General features: G+C 41.3%; 1 protein-coding gene across 1 annotated transcript in view; it reads right to left on the reverse strand.

The window, feature by feature from the left end:
- Nucleotides 1–335: 335 nt before the first annotated feature.
- myo9bl (myosin IXb-like) overlaps nucleotides 336–21,964 on the reverse strand; it is a 75,773-nt gene continuing 54,144 nt past the window's right edge. The window contains exons 16-44 of the mRNA XM_084723438.1: nucleotides 21,560–21,635; nucleotides 20,886–20,978; nucleotides 18,870–18,983; nucleotides 17,517–17,556; nucleotides 17,243–17,365; nucleotides 17,056–17,136; nucleotides 16,548–16,658; nucleotides 16,307–16,432; nucleotides 16,032–16,181; nucleotides 15,240–15,400; nucleotides 13,812–14,975; nucleotides 12,558–12,633; nucleotides 12,270–12,388; nucleotides 11,168–11,286; nucleotides 10,422–10,615; nucleotides 10,222–10,329; nucleotides 9,729–9,899; nucleotides 9,595–9,636; nucleotides 9,352–9,463; nucleotides 9,171–9,244; nucleotides 8,217–8,409; nucleotides 7,985–8,113; nucleotides 7,043–7,148; nucleotides 6,767–6,898; nucleotides 6,523–6,646; nucleotides 6,190–6,240; nucleotides 4,418–4,533; nucleotides 4,174–4,313; nucleotides 336–2,080 (exon numbers count right to left, since the gene is read on the reverse strand). Of these exons, the coding sequence (XP_084579564.1) occupies nucleotides 1,536–2,080; nucleotides 4,174–4,313; nucleotides 4,418–4,533; nucleotides 6,190–6,240; nucleotides 6,523–6,646; nucleotides 6,767–6,898; nucleotides 7,043–7,148; nucleotides 7,985–8,113; nucleotides 8,217–8,409; nucleotides 9,171–9,244; nucleotides 9,352–9,463; nucleotides 9,595–9,636; nucleotides 9,729–9,899; nucleotides 10,222–10,329; nucleotides 10,422–10,615; nucleotides 11,168–11,286; nucleotides 12,270–12,388; nucleotides 12,558–12,633; nucleotides 13,812–14,975; nucleotides 15,240–15,400; nucleotides 16,032–16,181; nucleotides 16,307–16,432; nucleotides 16,548–16,658; nucleotides 17,056–17,136; nucleotides 17,243–17,365; nucleotides 17,517–17,556; nucleotides 18,870–18,983; nucleotides 20,886–20,978; nucleotides 21,560–21,635 (4,790 nt within the window). The 3' untranslated portion in view covers nucleotides 336–1,535. The remainder of the gene's footprint in view (nucleotides 2,081–4,173; nucleotides 4,314–4,417; nucleotides 4,534–6,189; nucleotides 6,241–6,522; nucleotides 6,647–6,766; nucleotides 6,899–7,042; nucleotides 7,149–7,984; nucleotides 8,114–8,216; nucleotides 8,410–9,170; nucleotides 9,245–9,351; nucleotides 9,464–9,594; nucleotides 9,637–9,728; nucleotides 9,900–10,221; nucleotides 10,330–10,421; nucleotides 10,616–11,167; nucleotides 11,287–12,269; nucleotides 12,389–12,557; nucleotides 12,634–13,811; nucleotides 14,976–15,239; nucleotides 15,401–16,031; nucleotides 16,182–16,306; nucleotides 16,433–16,547; nucleotides 16,659–17,055; nucleotides 17,137–17,242; nucleotides 17,366–17,516; nucleotides 17,557–18,869; nucleotides 18,984–20,885; nucleotides 20,979–21,559; nucleotides 21,636–21,964) is intronic.

The raw sequence follows: 21,964 nt of genomic DNA on the forward strand, positions 1-21,964 counted from the left end.
GAGATGATGACAGTGAATAAAAAGGATACCATGCATGTGGTTTAAGGGCAATTTAAAAGGTGCTAAACAACAATTGTTCTATATATATTCATCATCTACTACAAAGTGTTTTATTATATATAACTATGTTATTATTATCCTTCTTCTTCTTATTATTATTATTATTATCATTGTTGTCAGAATCACTCTGCTCTTGCACAGCAGATTCGTCCATTGCCACTGGATGTACCATGTGCATGAGTTTGGGAAGAGCTGATCCACTGTATAAAAAGGTGTATTGTGAAACTTAAAAAAATGAACCTGACCCTGATAAAAACACACAGCAGCAGCAGATGTTACAAGCATCATGTTCTGTATTGTCATGTTAATACTAATAACCATTACAGTTCACGTCATTCAGTCCCAACCACACACTCTCTGTTACACATTCCACATCAGAACATCGTCCTCATTATCCAGACAAACTAGCAGACATCATTCAACAGCAGTCAGAGAGGAACATTAGTATTACATCTCATACAAATTTGTCCAAAGCTGTGCTTCAGCAGAACCTGCTCTCAGCGGCAGGTACAGTACAGCCGGGTGAAGCTGCGAGTTCATTTTTAGAAAAGGGAAAGGTGAGTTCAAGGACTTTAAAGGGGCTTTAAAGAAACTGTGGCACGGCTGTTGCGTCAAGGCTGCATTTGTGTTTTTGTTGTGTCAAAAGGAAAAAAAAAAGTGGCGTGTGCTGCTCCCATTTCCCTTTGCTATGTGAGGAAATGATTTCCTATCTGGGGTTTGTTGTGCGGTAGGTGGAGGGTGAAGGTGGATTGAGGCTGTTGTCCACTGCAGCTGTTGTATACAACAGTCACACTGTGCATGTTCACTGTAGGTCCTTGTTTTAAACATGTCTCATGTCGGTTCAGTACAATTAACACAAAAATCTAGGACATCCCAAATAACCCTCCCTCCATCCCTCTGCGAGCACGGTCCATAAGATTACATAACATAACATGAGAAACTGTCAACTTACTGTACATTACCAAGGCACTAGCTAACATTTCTGTGAGCATGTTTTGCTCATTGGGAGAACTAAGAAATGAAAAGTGCGGCTGGAACCTGCAATATTTCCTTGAATTAGCACAAAAAATAGGAGAAAGAAAACAAAATTGCTGGTCCATCATTATGAGGCTAAAGAAAAACACGCCTCTGTCCCAACTGAATTCATCAACAGTAACCACAATATATATTAAAATGGTAGAAAAGGTGCTTGGCAACATCGGGCTCTGTTATTTTTACTGTCATAGAGGACAAGAAAATGTTAGACACATTTGGAGTTCCTTGATTGGTTCTTGAAAAGCCTCCAGTTTCGTGTCACTTCTGTTAAACTGTAGATCCATTTTAGATACTACTGCAACTCTTGACTCTTGTCCTCTCCCGGTTCTCTTCAGTCCATCATTCTTATCTGTGGCAACTCTGTCTGTCATTTATATTAATTTCCTTTCGTCTACTAGTTGACCCTAATCCTCTTCGCCATCGTTTCTCTTCTGTCCTGGTCAGATGTCATCATCCATATAAGGAATGTCTGGGTCAGAAAAACGTCTCTGGCCCTTCGAGGCTTGTGTGTCGTGGTGCTGAGGAGAGGGTGTTGCCATGGAGATGGAGGTGGAAGAGGAGGCGGCAGAAGGAGGGCAGGAGGCGAAATGCAACAACAGGTCACACTCCGAGCTGTCGATGTAGAGGGACTGGGTGCTGTCTTTACGACGGCCAGGCGTCTCTCTCCTCCTGAAGTAGTTTAACGCTCGGTTTCCAGGAGGAGGGGTCTGAGCGGGACTGGAGGCGGCGGACTGGGAGAGGACACCCGGGGGGAGTTTAACTGTGTCTGGGATGATGGGGTTGCGGCGTTGCAGCGGGTGCCTGAAGGAGGCGTTGGAGGATTCAGAGGTTGAAGAAGCGCAGCTAAACAGGGAGGAGGTGGAGCTAGAAGGGGTGAGGCTCAGCAGCGAGATGCGTCCACCGGGGACTTTAGGTCGCTGGGCCAGGTCTGATGGTTTGGGTGGACAAACTGGCTTGCATTTCCTCAGCTGGGCGCCACCTCGTCCTGGAAGAGAGGGAGGAAAGAGGAAGAGCTGAATTAACACTTTCTAATAACCATCATTAAAAAATGGTAAATTGATAGTTAATTATAGTTTAGTTAATAGTTATTTCACTGTTAAACAATGAAATTATAAATAGTTTTTGTACCTTGAGCTTTTAAGAAATCATTACATAGAGAGATGGACCAAATATTTCACATTTTTTTAATGGTTAATGATTACTTTGTAAAACTAGATATCTATTATAAAGCTGCAACTGATAATGTCAATACCTTACATACGTAACACTTTTTAATCCAAAGCACGATGACCATCCAATATTTGGATGGCCATTATAAAGCTTTAACTGATGTTTATAATACTTCATACATGGTTAATGATTACTATGCAGTGCATCCATAAACATTATTTGGATGATCATTATAAAATCGCACTTAATGTCTACTTTACAATTGCTTAATAAACTGTATATAAAGCATATATAAACATTATTTGAATGTTTGTTAACAAAGAAATTTAGAAGAAGTTTAATTAACTATCAATTTACCGTTTAATATACATTTTTATTACAAAGTGTTACTGAGTTGAGGAAGAGGAAGATGTCTTCTTCAAAGCTACTTTCACGCGACAATCCTGAGACGGGGAAGACCAATGGAAGATCATGCAACCATGTTATCTACCAAGATGAATGTTCAGTGAGGCACAATCATGCAAACATCTGATTGGTTACATTGTGCCAAATGTTCAATTAATTAATTAATTTGGATGAAGTTTGAGCATGCTTCTGTGCCACACATGCATTTACATGCATACATTGGTGTGCAGACGTATCATTGACACATAAAAAGAAAGTTATTATAGTTAACTAAAACTAAAAACAAACTATGAGTGGAAAAACATTTTAGTTAACTGAAGTAAAAATAAAAACTAGACCTTATGAGGAAAAAAAACCTAATTGAACTGATATCGTGTACTTACAAAACTAACTAAAATAAATTAAAAATATACAGAATTTTTTAGTATTGGTCTTTAGTCAATTTGGTCAAATTTGTCTCATGAGGAGACGTTAGTGCACATGTTCATTAATACTGGGAGGCCTATGTGACTGTGAGTCACTCGTGTTTGTATAGCAATCTTTATTCTGAACCTCTTAAATTTTGCCTCAGACAAATACCTCCCCCAGATTATAATAATAAAAAAAAAACTAAAACTAATAAAAACTAAACTAAAACGAAACATTTTTAAACACTAAAAACTAAACAAATAGAATCAAACCCTCTCTGGAAAATAACAGATATTAAAAACAAAAATTAAAAATTAAAAAATAAAAACTAATGAAAACTATAATAACTCTGATATAAAGATGGACAACATGCGAGCTCTCCAAAAGTGAAGCCAAAGCCTCTTAATCGCCCCCTGGTGGCTGGCTGCAGTACAGGTCATGAATCCTGCCCCCTCCATGTTAGCAAAGGGGATTTTCTAAAAGGGGCCACACTAAAAATTATAAAAATTCAAATTCCAAGCTCATCAAATAAATTTTGAAACACAGTTTCTGTCATTTCAGGCAGCTCTTATCACACACATGTATGTTTATGTGTGCGTTTTTCTGACAAGTTTAGTTTTAATTAGTTATTTGATGCTATAAGAGGGTTTCACATCATGATCGACAGCTGATCCCTGCTCATAGTTGAGTCGGCTGGCTGTATGGGCAGAAACTTAATACTGTGGCCTCGACCTTGATCACTACTGTGCAGACTGTGGCTCCAAATGAGGTCACCAGTGGTCGTATCAGGGAAATTTTGGCTTCATTTTTGTGTGGTGGGGGTAAGCGGAGACGTGTCGTCCATCTTTATTTACGGTCAATGAGACATATGCACACAAAAACACACACACAAATACACAAACACGGTTGCTGTTCCTCCAACCTGCTTGGTTACAGAGCAGACGTCACCGCCCATCACCATCACTGGTCCAGACCTGCACCACAAAAGACAGGAAGGGCCCAACCCAGCGGCCCCGTGGTCTGGTCAGAAACCCACAGGTGAGTGACAGAAACAGGTAGAAGGAAGGAAAGGCCTGTCTGACCATTAACACTGACCTTCATGCTCCGAGCTGTGAACAGAGGAGCGCTGCTGCTCGTCCAAAAGACTCTCGGAGCTCAGCGAGGCTTCAGAGTCCAAGTTCTCCTGGTCTGAACCAGGCTGCTCCATCTCTGGCAGTCGACAGGCCAGATCCTCTCTACGGAGAATCACATGACAAGGACATCAGAGGAATGACAGATTTGGGGAAAGACGTTACCTAAGGTGAAGGTGAAGAAATGATACAGAGTATTTTATTCTTACTTCTCCTGTTTGATGGACTTGATGCGTTCCACCAAGTTCTTCTCAGCCTCGGTGTCCGAGTCCAGAGGCTCGTTCTCAGGGACCACACTCAGATCAGAACTGACCTTCTCGTGCATCTGCAGTGGACAGACATCACACACTGATACCTCAACAAACTCAACTCAAAAATGTCCATTATGTAATTACTATAGAAATTGAATAATTTATATAATAATTACACAATAAACATAAATGGCCATAAAAACACACAACTTTGACCCAAATCTGAAACTGATTTCAGATTTTGTTAGTGAGTAAAAGAGAAGAGGCCGGATGGTTCATGCATCTGCATAATATCTTTGAAAAACAATAACTTGTAGGTGGTAAAAAAAAGAAAATGCTGTGATACAAAAGACACTGGGTAATACATTAAAGGGATAGTTTGGATTATTTGAAGTGGGGCTGAATGAGGTACTTTCACTCATATTCAGTGTATTACCTACAGGAGATGGAGGTTGGCAAGCCCCTAGAGGAGCACCGACACAGAAGCTAAGCAATGTACTGTTGTGGACAGGGCCAGCAGTAAAATATATTTCAGACACTTAAAAAAAAGTAAACAACAAACAAACAACAACAAACAATTAATCTCAGTTTAAGTATTCACTATATTTAGAATATTTTCACTGCTTTACCTCGACTTCAGACAGTCTTTTCCAATGGGAATTTTAAATAAGCCAAATATTGCTCTCTCCAAACCAACCAAACTCCATTGGCGAAATCAGTAATTTTACTTTGCAAAACACGGGAGTTGCTGGTCAACAACTTTGACTTTGATCGGTTAGTTTGTTTGCGTTATTGTGTGACTTCAGTGTTTTAAAAAGTTAGTTTGGATTCACTGAATTCGCACAATAACATGAACACACTAATAAATGCAGGCACTGGTAGATCAACAATTACTATATTCTGCGAGGTAAAATCACTACTTTTGCCGATGGAATCTGGTGGCTTTGGAGAGAGTGATATCTGGCTTTTGTAACAGCGGTTTTCCATTGGAAAAGACTGTCTGACAGCATGGTGAAACTAAAACTAAAAATATTGAAAATACAACTGACATTGATTTTTTAGGTGACTAAAATATGTTTTGCTACTGACTCTGTCCACAGACTTCTGCTGCTTCTCAAAACTGGAGGTGTGCTGATGGCCATCTCTTCTAGTTAATACACTAACTATTGATGATTACCTCATAAAAGCCCACTTCAAATAATCCAAACTATCACTTTAACATCCAACAAAAAGTTCTGGTGTGAGGGGGTTTATATACGTAAAATAGAATAAAAGTTAAAAGACACATCACCACAATCCAGAAACGTCCAACAATTCAACATGAAATATAACATGACTTATGACTTTCATAGCTTTGTGATCTTTCAAAACAAACAAAGACTAAGGAAGACATTGGAATAGCACAAAGAAAAAAAAAGGATGATAACATCAAGCTTTGCAAATTGCACTATTGTCTTCAATGTCTTCCAGTTAGACAACAACATAAACATTATTACAACACCAACCCAGAACCATCTTGTCCTCACAAAGAGAACAAGAATAACGGCAAACAGCAACATGCAAACTACTACCAGTTAGTAAAGAGGAATAAAAGTGAGGAAGGATAAAAAACAAAACAGCCAGAGCATCACCCACATCTAACATGCCATGCACAGGCGCTCATACATGGCACCGTACTACGCACTACAACTACTAGAGCTACTGTGCTAGGAGAACGCAGTGATACATACCACCACTCCTTTGTAAGGAGCTGAGAACCTGAGAGGTAAATGCCAGTAGTGCTACAGAGAGACAAGGAACATCGGCCATGTTACCCACGTGACCTCAGAACAACAGGATCTGACACTGGGGTTACTTTATGATGCTGTAAATGTTACTAATTCGTAAAGCTTTACTGAAGACACCACTGATATGCGATTCTTTTCTAATGATAAAATTTGTTTCCTTTACACCCAGGCACGAGGCTGAGAAATAATCTAAAACTTGATGTTGTTGCCATGGTATTGTGAACTCGCTAAATCGAACAAAGGTGATCCAGAACGAGTTAGGGTCTTGTTTCTCACCGTGTTCTTTCTCTTGAGTTTGAGCTGGTTAACAGCGAGAGCCTCCGCGTACTCCAGCTGCTCGATCTCCTCCATCTTCTCGTTGTAGCGTCTGATCTGCTCGGTGATGAGCATCTCCACACACCTGCAGGAGGAGGAGGGATTTAGAGCTTATTAACAACGCACTACAGACGGAATGATTTATTTATATCTTGGAAAAGCAAAAAGCACATCTTGCTGTATTTGCTTTCACGACATGTCTTACGTGGTTGTCTTGGCAACATCCTTCATGCTGAGCAGTGGGTCAGCGCTGTCTGGGCAGCGCAGGACACATGGGGCAAAAACTATGGCCAACGAGTTAGGAGACATGCGGTTGTGACCCTCCACTTTACACACCCTGCAAGAGAATTCATTGGAGATAAGCATGTAGTTTATCTGCACATATAGTATAATCTAAGTTGTAACATAACTGCTGAGGTAAATGAAATTACTATAATGGAATATACAGCTGTCAGAGAGGGCCAGGATGAAGGAACCGTACCTGACAAGGTGGAAGACGAGTCTCTCTAATGTGTTGAAGTTTGCTGTAGGAAGCTCTTCCAGCACTTTGTATATAGCATGAAGCTGCTCCTGCTTTTCTGGCAGTTCTACGAAGAAAAGACACGTAATTAATGAAAAAATTAATGAAAAGTGCTCAATTTGGATTTATTTATCAGATCTGATTTTTTGTTTGGCTGTTAACATTATTTTTTAACATGTGGCCAATAGCAGAATCCAGGTAAATATGGAGGCCACGGAAGTGCAATTAGACTTAGGTGACATTTTTACCTCAAACCTTATCAACTACCTGTATCTATTTGTTTTTGTTTTTTGTTATGATCGGCTGGGTGAGTATGTGTGAGTTCTTGTTCTATGTTCAGACCACTGGTTTATGTTACAGAAAATGAAGCTATTAAACTCTATCATTCTAAATGCTGAATATGTTTCAACAAAAATACATACGATAAGCTGATGTGCAGTGGAAGAGAGCATATTTATGAGCAGATGATATCGAGGATGAGGAGAGTTTTTAATTATGGCTTTTTGTGGAACAATGGCAGCTAAGTCTGTATGGAGGTGTGTGTGGATACGGAGCTTCAGCGAAACATAATTCATACAAAATTTCAGGATATCAAAGATTACTTTTAACTACATCGATCAGCACCTCTCCACGAGACTCTTGCAACAAGACCCTTAGTTCAGGTGAGTGAGTGACGCAAAAGTCGCATGGATTCTGGTGTGACTGTTCACACTGTTGCCACGCTGCAAAAAAATCTGACCTGTATCTGATTCAGGACCACATATGTTGTCATGAAAATAAAAAATAAATAAATAAAAAAAATCAGATTTGAGCCACTTGTGCCCAAAACAGTGAAAAGAAAAGACCGGCACAGAGATTGTCTGCTGCACTATGCTGCCCCCTGGTGGGGAATGTTCTCCTCACCCACTGCATGCAGGAAGTCATTGTAATGTGTGAAGGTCATGAGAGGATCTGGCAGCTCCCTCAGCCACTGTTTCACCAGGCCTGTCACTGTGTGGATGGGATAGTCTTCGAGGCAGACCAGGTGGGGGTCTAAACACATTTATAGAAAAAAAAGTCAACAAAGGAGCCATGCATTTAATGACTGTTTAACTGTCCAGTTAGTCATTTAAATGAGAATCAGAAGGGGTCTAACCGGTGTCCAGTCGCTGGTGCAGCTCTTTCATGCGGTTGGCAGAGCCAGACTTGCGGTAGATGCCCTCGGTGTAGAGGCCGTGCATCTCCACGTGCTCCAGCATCATCTCCAGCACCATGGGTACCGGGTTCTTATCACTGATCAAGTGACAGACTCGCACCCCGAAGTGCTGATCGCCAGACTCTTCGTCACTCTGACAGACAGACAGACAGACAGACAGCAGAGGTCAGTAAGACGTCTACTCATCACAATCTACAACATCAGTGGAAATCACAGTCTTCACTGCAATAACCTTACAGAATAATGTTGACATACAGCTCCTCATAACTAACATAAAGAAAGCTTTTACTTCAGTATTAACAGTAACTCTTTTCTTTGTTAGAATTTAAATTATGAGACCCATCATGCTAAAATTTGCAAAAGCTTTATACTAATAATATGCAGGGATTAAAGCAAAAAACACCAACATGCTTCGTCCTTCTGAACAGCTTTTCTTTTGCTAGTTTGCTTTTACATAATTTCAAAGCTGTTTTCAATCTAATATCTGAATACAAGTTTAATTTCAGAATGGGTGAAACCACTTTATTAAAAGTTGTTAATATAATGTGCTATTGTGTCTCTAATTGGCTATAAATTAGGTTGTTGTTATTATTCAACAACTACAGCTCCTATCAGGCTTTGGCAGTGCTTCTCATGCTAGTTAAAATGAGGTGCTTAAATTTTACTAGCCAGAAGTGCAATTATCAGTCATTTATTTTAGAATAAAGACAGAAAATGCACAGAGAGCGCCATGTTTCAGACCTCATGAGAACATGACGTTGAGTCTAGTGGAGCAGAGGCTAGCTTAAAGTAGGATGAGTCTCTGTACTAGACTGTATAAACCACAGCCAAACCATTATATATCATGAGTGTATAATTAATTCAGGCCAGCGATTTCTAAAAATAAAAACCTACCTTTTTGGCACAGAAGGTGTTGCAGTCAGTGACTATTTTGCAGAGACACTTCTTGTGGCATACCATTTTACAACCTACAAGACAAGATAAAAAAAATAGACAAATTATGAATTACATAATTAACATCACTTTACATAAAACATAAAAGAAGAGGAAGAGTGTTTTTTGGGTGTTAACTCACAGCTGCACATGTAGGCCTTCTCCATGCCCCAGATGTACGAAGTACACTGGTCACATGACTGCATAATGTTGACCTGATAGTTGGTGAAACTGTGATCCAGAGGGCTCTCCATCTAACAAAACAGACAGGCACTCATTGAAATCATAATGCATATTAAATAACAAATCTTTACTGAAATAAAGTGATAGTAGATTCCAAGAAATCAGGTGAAAAATGTGGCTAATTTCAAGTTTGCATACTTACACTTTTATCTTTTTTCCTCCTCTTCTTCCTCGCTTTAGCAGGCTGGAAAACACACAGAGAGCGTAAGTGTAGATTAGTTGTGGTTTTCATATTCAAATTAATTTAGACGGAATGATAATGAATCTGAGTTTCACCTTTGCAGGCTCAGCCTCCTCTTTCTTCATCTCTCCTCTGATGAAGCCGTCCAGCACCGACTGGAAGAGGTTGACCACGAGCTGGACTTCTCCTTTCTGCTTGTCGCCCGCCAGGTGGATCACCTTGTTCTGGTAGCCCGTCATCAGACCTTTGTAGCCGATGGTGGGTTTCTGGCAAAGTTAAGAGGACAGGAGAGAAAATGAGGAAAAAGAGAGGGCGGCAATCAGTATCAGCATATATAATAGTGCTGCATCTAACAATCATTTTCATTATTAATTACAGATTCTTTTTTATATTTATATTTTTATCTTTATTTATGGCAAGTAGTATATTATATTACGTTGGACAATTTTGCGTGAAAACTAAAAGTAAAAGAACAAAAAATAGATAGGTGGCAACTATTTTTTTTCAACCTACTAATGGATTAACTGACCCATCATTGCAGCTTTGGTATGTATTATGTGTGTGTTACGTGCATGCAGACAGACTCACAGGCAGAGAATACATGGCTTTGATAGTCTCTCTGAACTGCATGGTGGCTGTAACAAAGATGGCCTCTGCAGCTGACAACGGCTTCCCCCTGGAGCGGAAATCATTGACCTGTAAGAGAATACAAATAAAAAATATTTTGTGGGTCAGTAAGATAAAATTAGTTCCTACAATAAGTAAACATCTGGTCGCCTTTCACTCACCTGGTTGCCCAGAAACTCATCGAGGTGCCGCAATTCATTGGCGTTGGTGATTTCCCGATCCAGTGAGGCGTTCCACTGCTCAGACACCCGTGTGGCACGACTGATCTTGATGGTGGGGTTGCGGCCCAAACCTTTACCAGCGCGCTCCCCGTGGGGCTGGGAAAGAGGTCGAGATGGATGTGCGGAGGATGGGGCTGAAAGAGAGAGAAAATGTTTTTATACTTATAGTCACAAAGTCATATCTATTGCATTAGGAAAAGGTGAATAAGTGAATACATAGATTAAACACAACCTCCTGATGCCAAATGTACAATCTGCATACAGACTGTACATCCTCCTACAGAGGAAACAAAACCCAGAGTAAAGTTATTCTGTTAGCACTGAGTGTGATCCTGCTGCACGGGTCACTGTTTTCTCAGAAAGCAAACAGCAGGATCAGTTCAGGCCCGAGGATAACAGTGGTAATACACCTGTGTTTTCTTTACATTTCTCACTTCATGAGGTGTGATGAAAGAGCACTGCAGCAGACCACCAGCTGCAGTGCAGCTTGTGTTTGGTGATAAGATGTCACTGATCTCTATATCTGATCTCAAAATAACCACAAAATCATTTTTATTGGTGATGAAATATATGAATGAGTTTTGGGCTCCCCCCAAAAATACTAAAATTAGTAGAATAAGGGCAAAAAGTGGAATATTTTATGCATGTAAATGCAGTCACTCACTAGTCCTGTTTATATTATTTACCTTCCCCTCCTGTTGGCTTCTCATTGAGAATCTGAGCAAGTGTCACCTCTCCGTTATCTGGAGTCTGGGCCTCCTTGTGCGGTCGTTTTTTCAGAATTTTACTGAAGAAACCACCTGACCTGCAGGGCACAGAAACACACAAAGGATATTCACAAAACTTGTGAAGTAAAAACTGTTGACTGTTTGTGCTGGACACAGGGTAGAGATTTTTCAGGGTGAATTCACAATGTCTTATCTTAGAACTCATTCATCTTTAATAGCAGACTAAAGTTTGTCTTGTGCTCTTAATCATATGCCTGTTGGAAACTCCCGTTTGTTTCTTGGCAACAGGCAAAACAGATCATTTAAGTAAATAACTAACATGTCATATTTTTAAAAATACCATCAAAACTGAATTACCATGTAGCAGCCGGTTTTTAAAGTGCCACTTCATCAAGCTCTGCTCCAACAGTGTCACCATAGCAACAATACAAATTCAATACAAATCAATCCACCCGATGCCTCAGTCTGATAAAACTCTGGTCCAGTGACTGAGCCTGAAGTGAACATTTCTGGCATATAAATCCATTCAGGGGAAAAATCCAGCTATCAGGAATTTCCGGCAGTGAACGTGCAGCACCACACAAGGAGCTGAGGATAGTTTGATTACACAAGGCAGAGAGTTTCCCATGAACAGTCTGACTCAAGCAGACACTGTAAAATAAAACGGAGGATGATTTGCTGTGAAGGAGTTTTAATTTCTTTGTCTCAGCAGTGCATCTTTGGCCTACTGGTCACATTGTCATTGTTTCCACATCTCAATCATCTCCTTTGCAAACAAATGTTTGGACCAAAATACTTTTTGCTGCAACTCATCACAGATGACTCGTCTATGGAACCAATCACAATGTCTGTTTATAGTAACTTCTGTTAGTCTGACCTGGTGATGAGACTATGTGGACAGTTACAGCTGAAAATGACCAAGAAAATACACTACTTTGCTGATTTTACATATCTCCGCAATTCCAGTCAACTGCCAGTTGTCCATCCTTATAGTGACTGTGGTTGTAAGCGTGCCATCACAGTGATTCGGCTTAAAGGCCAGTCCAGTGCAGTGCAGTACCTGTCTGGTGTGGACGGGATGGCGTGTGCCGAGTCTTGGTGACCAGAACTGTCTTGGTGTCTCCTTCTGATGGAGCTTCCCTTTGAGCCGTCAGCATAGCTTTCTGAGGGGGAAAGCAACTGCAGAACAGAAAACAATTTTCAGGTGATGGAAGTATGTGCAGAATAACTGGCTGAGATTTTTTTTTTTGCCAGTTTAGACCAGATTTGTAGAACGTAAAATGTCAACAGTGAAAAGTTTATATTTGAATGTCTTTGAACTAAAACAGGAGATGAACATTTAACATACCTCTTTGGCTGAAATAGCACCAGCCCCTTCAGAACCTGGAGACAAACTGTCAATTGATGAGGAGGCTGTTTCACTCCTGCAGATAAACAGGTGAAAAAATATATGTGATACAGATCAATTTATGGAAAGTACTAGTGTTTTTGCACTGACAATTGAGGGGATTCCTGATCACATAAACAACAGGCCTCATGCAAGAAAAACTTCATATTCTTATAACTTATAATCTAACTTTCTCTTTCACTTTTTTTGTATCGAAGTAATGTTCCACATCAGATTCAGCAGACGCTCCTAACTTCAGGTGTGTAAATGATTTGACTGTGTGCATTTACCTTCACATTCACAAGATTTGTAAACCAGCATAATTTATAATATCATATAAGGCTACACTTCCTGCCCTGTAAATGTTCATTGATGACAATGGCATCAAAGAGTAAAAAAAGAACTCATTAAAACATATTCATTATTATTATATCATATTATTCGTTAAAATATAGAAAAAAATGTTTGATATAGAAATGGCTTAAGAAAAAATCTCCCCACAGCAAGGTGTTTCATGTCTGTCACCATCACCAAAGGGAAGCCTCCATCATGGACATGGACGACAGAACACGTGCCATAAAAGGTGATGTTGGCCTCAAGAATTGGAACAGAGTTGATAAGAAAAAAAAAGAAAAAGAATTGCAACAGAGAATGTTCACCCGAACAGCAACTTGCAACCTGCATGTGACGATACGGCCAATGTAATGGTAATGGTAATGGTCATGGTAATAGCCACTTTAAATGACTGATTATGTTATTAGGTTGTATGAATAATTTTAATAATAATAATAATAATAATTGTCTTAGGAAGTGTAATGTGTACAGGATTTTCAAACTCCAAATTGCTTCAAAGTAATTAAATTTACAAGCCATTAGTGAAAAATTTTGGTTTGGATAATCTAATGGTAGCAGGCTAATTGCACACAACTCCTACGACAGGTCTGGACTATTTCTAACTGTATTTAAGAGAAAATTTAAAATGAGAAAAGTTATGAACGTGGCAAGTTTTCCTAAATCTCTTATACAAGCCACATATGAACGAATCTGTTCACACAAGTGGTTCTTGCATGAGGCCCATTGTGATGAAGAAGATCTTCTGTCACTGCTCATATTGACAAGTATGATGTCAAAAAAATATAAGATGTTTAAAAAACTTTGCTATTTGTTAGAGACAGAACATGAGGGTAGATGTGAGAATACGACCAGAGGACGTACAGCGGTTGTTTTTTCCTTCTCTCTTCCCTGTTGTGAGGTGGAGGAGGGCTGTTGCCTTCAGAGAGTTCTCCATCACTCCTCCTTCCCCTCCACTTCTCTGGCTTCTCCTTAATCGCCCCAGGACGGCGATGCAGGTTCACTGCACCGGCACCCTCACCCAGACCGTTTCTCTCAGGCACAGAGTCGGCGGGCTGCAGAGGTAATGTAGACGGACGGACAGGAGCATCAGAAGGAGGAGACGTTTTGGCCTCCTTCTTCCCTCCCTTGTCTTCCTTCATTTTCCAGGCCACAAAGGTGTACTGGTCCAGCTCCTTGCTGTCTGCCCGCTCTTTTAGCTTAGACGTCTCCTTGCTTGTGCTCTTCGGTGGGGAAGTGTCATCCTTGCTGATGGCTGAGGAGGAGGAGGAGGCCCGTTCAGTCTCTCTCTGGTTGTGCTCCAGCCCTCTTCGTCTCCTCTGCTCTCTTTTCTCCTGGCTCCTGGATGATGGGCCCCGGTTAATAGGTGGAGCTCGTGGTCTGTTTTGTTCAGCGTTGGAGGCTGTGGAGGTATCGCCGGGTTTGTCTGACCCTTCAGCTGGAGACGTGGGTGTAAGTGCGCTGGAGGTGTCCCCATCAGAGGGCGGGACAGGTTTTGAATCAGACTCTCCTAGTGTTTGGTTCTCCTCATCTTCCTCTTTCTCATCCAGCTGGGGTCCAGCCTCAGCCACGGTACCATTGGTCTGCAAATCCAATTCCCCGTCCTCCGGCTCTTCCTCCTTGGTCTGCTCCTCCTCTGTGTGTGAGGTTGTATTAACCTCTCCGTCCTCCACTCCTCTCTCCTCCTCTGTGTCCTGGACAGGGAGGCTGTCATCTATTGTCTCCTCTGTGACCAGCTCGATATCTGGGTCCTCTCTCGTTTCAGGCTCGGTAGCCACACTTTTCTCTGTTTCCTGTGCTTTCCTGGCTGCCTCTTCTTCCTCTGCTCTCCTCCTGGCATCCTCCTCTTCTGCTTTTCTCCTCGCTTCTTCTTCTTCCTCCATCCTCCTCCTTTCTTCCTCCTCCTCTGCTCTTCTCCTGGCCTCCTCCTCTTCTTCCCTCCTCTGTCTTTCCTCTTCTTCTGCTCTCTTCCGTGCCTGTTTTTCCTCCTCCTCCTTTCTGCGTTTCTCCTCACGCAGAAACTGGCACCTGTAATAAACAAAACATAAATATGACAGCACATTTTTACTTTTAATTTGAGGACAGTAAGTTACTTTACAAGGCATATATAAGGACCGGGACAGTCTTTCCTCTGCTGTCCACAGATTAGGAAGTAACCAGGCCCTCAGGAGACCTTTTTTTTTTAAACAAGCGAATATGAAAATACCAAACATACATTCTTCAGGAGGCTTTGTTAAAAATTATTTTAGGACTTGTTCTAGACAGGAGTTTTCAGTGCCTCTGTGTTGTTACCTTCTGCGTGCCGAGTGTCCTCTGACCAGGGCTTGTATCTTGGTGGCGCCCTGGCTTTTGCGTTGGTTCTGTAATCTCTGTCTGTGTCCTCTCCACACAGCCTGGATCAGAGTGGCTGCCCGTCGCCGTTCCTCCTCTTTGCAGTACCTGCGCCATGAACGCTAAGCAGGAGGACAGAGAAAAGGACAGGTCCTATTAGTACTATACCTTAAAGCTGCAGTAGGGATTTTGAACACACACAATGCTAAAACCTTCTGCCTCTCTCTTTGCTATCTTGCATCACTCAGCGATGCCTCTCCCACCAAATACAGATGCATTTTTCTGGGCTAAAAACAGAACGTCAAGGTTCTCTATAATTGTAACTAACTAGCAAAATTACATCTTACACACACATTATATTCTGTTAGTTATGTCTGATTCAATGTAAGAAAGACACCAAGACATGTAGAACCCAGAAGACCCTTGTTTGTACAGATTGTTTGTTAATTTACACACAAGTTAATCCTGATTGGTTGTTTGATTCAGACTGGGTCTAGTTACTTAAAAAATCTAAACACAAAGGGGCAGAGGGCTCGCAAATGCATATTTCTTTAAAAGGAACCCTTCATTTAAATATTGAAAGTGACATGCAATGGTCAGTTACTGTTTTACAGAAACAAGTAACTGCAGCAGGGGTTGGTGTTGGGGTGGAGGGGGAGTAACATGTTAAAATGTTAAAATGGAAACATGAACATTATTAATTCAGTATACTGACATGACAGCCACAAAAAGAACTGCTGTGTCTGTGTTTACCTGAATCAAGATGGCTGCCTGTCTCATGTCCAGAAACTCTTTCCTCTGCAGGCGAGCTCTGAACCAGCGCTGTAGAAAGATGATCTTCCGCATTACATCCTTGTGCAGCGTGTCCTGCAGCTGCTGTCGCTCCAGCTCCTTCAAGAACACCTTCACACCGAAAACACACCAGAATTTACATGAATGGAAGGAAACGGGAGAAAATGTAGAGATGAAATGGGGTTCATAAGGTCTTGTGAAAGAATTATACTCAGGAGCAATGACAAGTGGTGTACCTTGGTTTTGCCTATCTGGTAGGTGGTGGGGTCCAAGCCCAGTTTCTTCTCAAGCAGCTCTGAAATGTCCTCTTTAAAGGCAGTGGTATTCTTTGGCAGCAAAACCCTGAACTGATCTACAAATTCCTGCAAGAATAAGACAACAAAGATGATGCAAATAAGAAACGAGCAGACTGTCCAAGGATGACTACAGAGGTACAGATCCTGAATATTAGGATTAAGTGGAGTAACTTTACAGTACCTGGAACGTGTACTTAGCTCCGTAGCCTGACCTCCTGATGCGAACAGTTTCCAGCATTCCTGTGTATCGCAGCTGCTGAACCACCAAGGCCTCATCCAGATACATCTCCTTCTGCTCAGAGACAAGGACACAAGAAACACATTCTGTTATACTCTTACCATTTAGAGACCCATATTTACCAAGTTTACAACGGTATATCATCAGCAGCATAAATGAGTATTATGTTAAAGATATTCTTAACATTTATTAAGGCAGCAAATTATGTGGCAATTATCATAAATCAGGTTTTACATTGATTTTAAAACAATATCAGTTTGACTCCTGCAATTTCATTATGCAAGTAAAGGGGTTTGTTTGACAGAGGTATATGAAATGTGATTACATTGCATCAATTTACACTTAAGCGTTCCTCTCATTGTGTCTTTAAGGTGGAAGAAAACTTCAGTATTCATGGAGAGATGATATCAATGAGCAAAATTAAGAATGACTAACAAGAACAGAGTTTTACCTTCTCTGCATTGGAGCGGATACAGCGAATAAAGAAAGGTTCTGCTCTGTTCAGAGTCTCCAAGAGTTTGGTCAGAGAGGTCTGCAGAAAAAAAGGAAAGGGGTTGGTTCAATATCCAGGACTGCTGCTGGAGGTTGTTTTTGGGTTCTGTCTGTGTGTAACGTGTGTGTGCAGTAGGTGATATTACCTGAAACTGGGCACTGATGCTGGGGGGCTTCTTCTTCTTGTGCAGGTGCAGCAGGGACTTAGTAGTGCGATCATGCAGCGTCAGGCTGACGATGAATTTCAGAGACCGAGAATCCAGCAAACTCTGCACAGCAGGAATACAGTAAATTAATTTCCTACTTGCACTGAGATGATGGCAAACTAGTAAAATCACATCACTTGGAGCTGTTTTATATTTCTTAAACCGTATATTCTCTTTATCTGCCCTTAAACTTGTGTTCTTTCCTCAGGTTTACCTTGGGGATGACCTGCCTCTGTTTGGTGCTCTTCTGTTTCCTGTGAAAAGGGGGGAAAGAAGATGCAGGGTGAGTTAGATGGACTGATGCTTTAAAAGCCTGTGGTGGGCGAATGGAACAGGTAGCGAATGGAGTGTGTGAAGCCAGGTTAGTACGAACAGGTGACTTCCTCATGCGCTGTCAGTCAGTGGTGAAATCAAGCGGTACACCTAGAATGAATGATGGGCAAAGACGAGGCGTGAATCAGTGAGAGGTGATGATGACAGAGGATGAAGAGGAGGAGGAGGAGGGAGTTTGCTGCAGGAGATGGGATGTAAGTCTAAACAATCAGCACAGCAGAGACTCAACATACACAGACAGACATGCTCTCTTACTGCTATCACTACATAAAAGTGCCTGAATATATGCTCAGGTTCTCCAACATGCTGCGAGGCCACCAGGACATTTTTTCTCAAGATGCTCTAAAAGACCTCGCATGCCGGCACAGTCGTCTGATGATTTTCATGCAGCAGCTGATGAAGGTATTTAAGGCATTTCAGCTTTAGCCTTCAAGAAAACTCGATAATATCTACAAACTGAGCCAATAACGTAATGTCCACTGATGAAGTGTCTTTCATGTTTTATTAGATTGGATAACATGAGACATTAATGATTTTATGTTTTTATTTTTCATTTTTGAAAAGTGGCTATAAATGTGATAGTGATTTGTCTGTGGATGGTCAAAATGAGTTTAAGAAGTAACTTTTTCTGTCCTTAAGACAAATTAATTTTCTGTTTTGGTAGTCAGTTCAATGTTAATGTTACTGTTTATTAATTACATCGCTGTGTGGCAATTTTGATTGCAGTTTTTGCTTGTTAGGCGACATTTTACAGCAAACTGAGAGACGTGTAAAACAGGTTGGTTTTAGCTCCACTTCCTATGTTACTTTATTCTCTTTACAAAGTTAGGCCACAGGCACACATGTCATTTACTTAGTAACTTCAACAATTAAGCTGTAATAAAGTGTTGTGCCACAGATGTGCATGTATTGACTGGCTGGGTCCTACAGTTTACTATTTTTATCCTCTCTGTTGAGGGCCTGAAGCTTCTTGTACTCTCCTCTGCCCTTTAAGGAAGTAAATAAAACCAAACACTGGGGTTCGTTTTATTATTTGGCACTTTTATAGCTCTTGTTTTCACCCAAAAGGGACCATGGTCACTTTGACAGCAGGGAAATGACGTATGCTTGCTCTCATGTATAGTTGATGTTTCTCTCAGGGGGAAAAAGCTTTAACAGGAGCATGTTCTGCCTGAGCCAACGACACTGGACTGATCTGGAGAAGAGCTGATGCCAGGTCTATCTGCAGACTCACTGAAGGACGTGTCGAGGGAAGCGGAGGCGACCCCAGGATTGCAGCAGCTTGCGAGGGTCCTCACCATCCAACTGCAAGTTCTTAATGGAGCTGATGATCTCTGCATGCATGTCTCTAATCACACCAAACACACACACCCGGTGTAGAGAGGGAAGGAGAGGGGGAGTAGGAGAAGGGAGGGGTAAAAAAAAATGACAAAAGGAGGAAGGAAAGGGAAAAAAAACGTAAAGCGGGGTGTGACAGAGCGCCACTGTTAGGACACCTCAGAAGAAAACACACCGCTGCAGTTAACCAAGACAAGAATACACAGTGCAGGATGGCTGGTGGTCTAATATCAAGAGGAACTTCATGCTCTGCTTATCCATGTAGAAAAACCACAAAATGTATTCTTCTACTACCATTCATCTTTACCTGCATGAAAACCACAAGACACACTAGACCACTCAACCATGCTGCCCCAACCATATCCCCTTTAAGAACAGAAACACACACACACACACACACACACACACGAGAGACTGGGGCACAAAGGGTTTGTAATCACATCTGTATCCCTGCCACTGTGGTAGTTAACATGCAGAGCTGACGTTCAGCGTGGTCGGCCGTCTGTTCCATGCTGGGGTTGTTACTGGCTGTGTGACTGTAAGTTGTTACTGGTGAGGCTGTTGGATTCATGGTCCTGTCATTGACACTGGTGTTACACTGGACACTGGTTCTGGTGGGGTTAATGTGGGACCTCTTCTGTGTCCCAGAGCTAGTCCATGCAATACTTTTCTATACTTACCACAAATGACCATGAAAACAAGAGGCTAGGCAGTGAAGGAATGCTCAACATATATGGTGAAATGAGTCACAGTGAATCTGACCTCTACACCTCAGACATACCTTTAAAGGGACAGTTCAGATTATATGAAGTGAGATCGGTGTATTGCCTACAGTAGATGGCAGTTAACACACTCCCAGATCGGAGAAGCAGCTGGAGTAGCCAGGAACTACTCCAACCAGCCACTTAAAAAAGTCCCATCTGAAAAAAAAATCAATATCGATTCCATTGTAGTTTAAATATTTTCTCTGCTTCACCTTGCCATCAGTCTTTTGTGTCGGCAAACTGCCACGTTGCTTATATAACGGCCTGCTGTCTGACAGCAACATAAAGTGTTAATAGCATACACTTAAACTGATATTGGTTTTTCAGATGGGCTTATTTTTAGGTTTTGCTGCCGACCCTGCACACAACAGTGCATTGCTTAACTTGGAAAACCAACCAACCAAACTGGGGGTGTGTCGACCGGCATTAAGCATGCCACTTCAAATAATGTGAACTACACCTTTACCAACTGTAACAGTGTACTGAGGGTCAGTTCAGGTAGTGGTCTGTAAAACAACCACCCAGTAATTTTAGATCTGAATGCAGGGGGTATAAGGTCAAGATTCAGAGGGCTTAACAATGCAAAAATATTCTGCATGGTTTGGTTTCATTCTGAGAAAGCTCTCCCAATTCTTTTTGCCTATTTGACTTGGGGCCTCTGTACGTGTACGAATACATGTGAGCTTCCAACAGCTCCACTGTTGATGTAAGTAATCTAGGTGGCTAATCAGAGTAGGCCAGTACAAACACCTTCCTGTACTCTATAACAAGAATAATAAATGTGAGGAAGGAGACAGATTATCAGAGCTACAGACAAAGATGGGGATTACAGTCAGGGAAGAGAGGCAATGCGAGGTAAAGGGCAACTTTGTTTTACTGTCTGGGAACTTCCTCCTCAGAATTCATATTTAAAGAAGCAGACATTGCAACATTTGATAAGCCACATTTTCTATGACAGAAACCATTTGATACACTGGCTTGAATTCAGCTATATTACACAGTTAAAGGAGACTGGGATTTTTCTTTTTAGATGGGAGCAGACTCAGAAAGTGGAGCAAACCGGTATCTATTACACAAAACAAAACATATTTCCTTCCTGCTAGGCCTCATGTCTTCATTCCTTTCTCCTGTCCACCAAATTCACTTACTTCTTACTCTCATAGCTAGCAAAGATGTCTTCAAAGGCCTCTAGAGGGCGCTCCTCTGAGTGATCAAAGTAGAAATCGAGCATAGATGCTCGTCTGTGGAGGGGAGAGGAGAGAACCGCACACACTGGGGTCACCAAAAGGTGGAGAGGATATGGGTGAGATGAGATGAGGTGAAGGAGGATTCATCTGTCAGGGGGATGTCAAAAATCTGTGTTTTTGTCACTGTTTTTGGATTCACTTCAGATATGTTAGCTGGACAGAATTTCCGTGTCTGACATTGTCCTTCCTCATCTCATCCAGTACCACAGGATAAATGTGGAGGTCCACAGTTCACCAACCATTTTAAACATTTCCTCCACCTTCAACAAGGAGCTACAATTCATACAGGAATTATGTTGCTGTGTAGTTTATAAGCGGATGAAAGGCTGCAGCTTCACAAGAGCTGCATTATTATAGAGCTTTGATTTAAAATAATGAGACAGTGTTTCCTGAAAGAAAAGTTATTGACCACAAAGCAAAAGGGACGAACAGTCTGCCTCCACATCCACAGGTACTATGGCAGACAGATTCTTCTAGAGAAAGCAGACCTGACCGTCAGAAAACCAGCCCAAACCCAAAAAACACCAAATGAGACACGTGTCATAGTTTTATATTCAAGTATGTTCATTACTTACTTGTACATTCTGTCTACTGGGGCATTGGATCGTTTAAGCTCTCCTAAAGGAGTTCGGGAGGCTGGACGGACAACACCTAAAATAAAAAAAAAAAATACACAATTAATACTTATTATTGATGGTGAAATAATGTATTTATCATAAGTGGACTTTCAAGTAGAATAAAGGTTGATTAAAGTCACATGACTACAGCAGTTTCTGTTGTTTTGGTTTCTGTCCCAACTTTATTCAATCTTGTTAATCCACATAAAAGGCCCCTACGTCAATGCAAAGCACAAAAGTAATAGAGGATTGAGAACTGCACGGAAATTATCAAAATCTCCTAAAGCTCCACGTTTCTCTGTATTCCTCTTTGTGCTGACCTGGAAGACTAATTACAGAGCAGAGAAAATGCAGTCCTCTGAA

The sequence above is a fragment of the Lutjanus erythropterus genome, chromosome 7 (genome assembly GCF_056507025.1).
Source record: "Lutjanus erythropterus isolate fLutEry1 chromosome 7, fLutEry1.hap2, whole genome shotgun sequence".
In the NCBI taxonomy this organism is placed as follows: Eukaryota; Metazoa; Chordata; class Actinopteri; order Lutjaniformes; family Lutjanidae; genus Lutjanus; species Lutjanus erythropterus.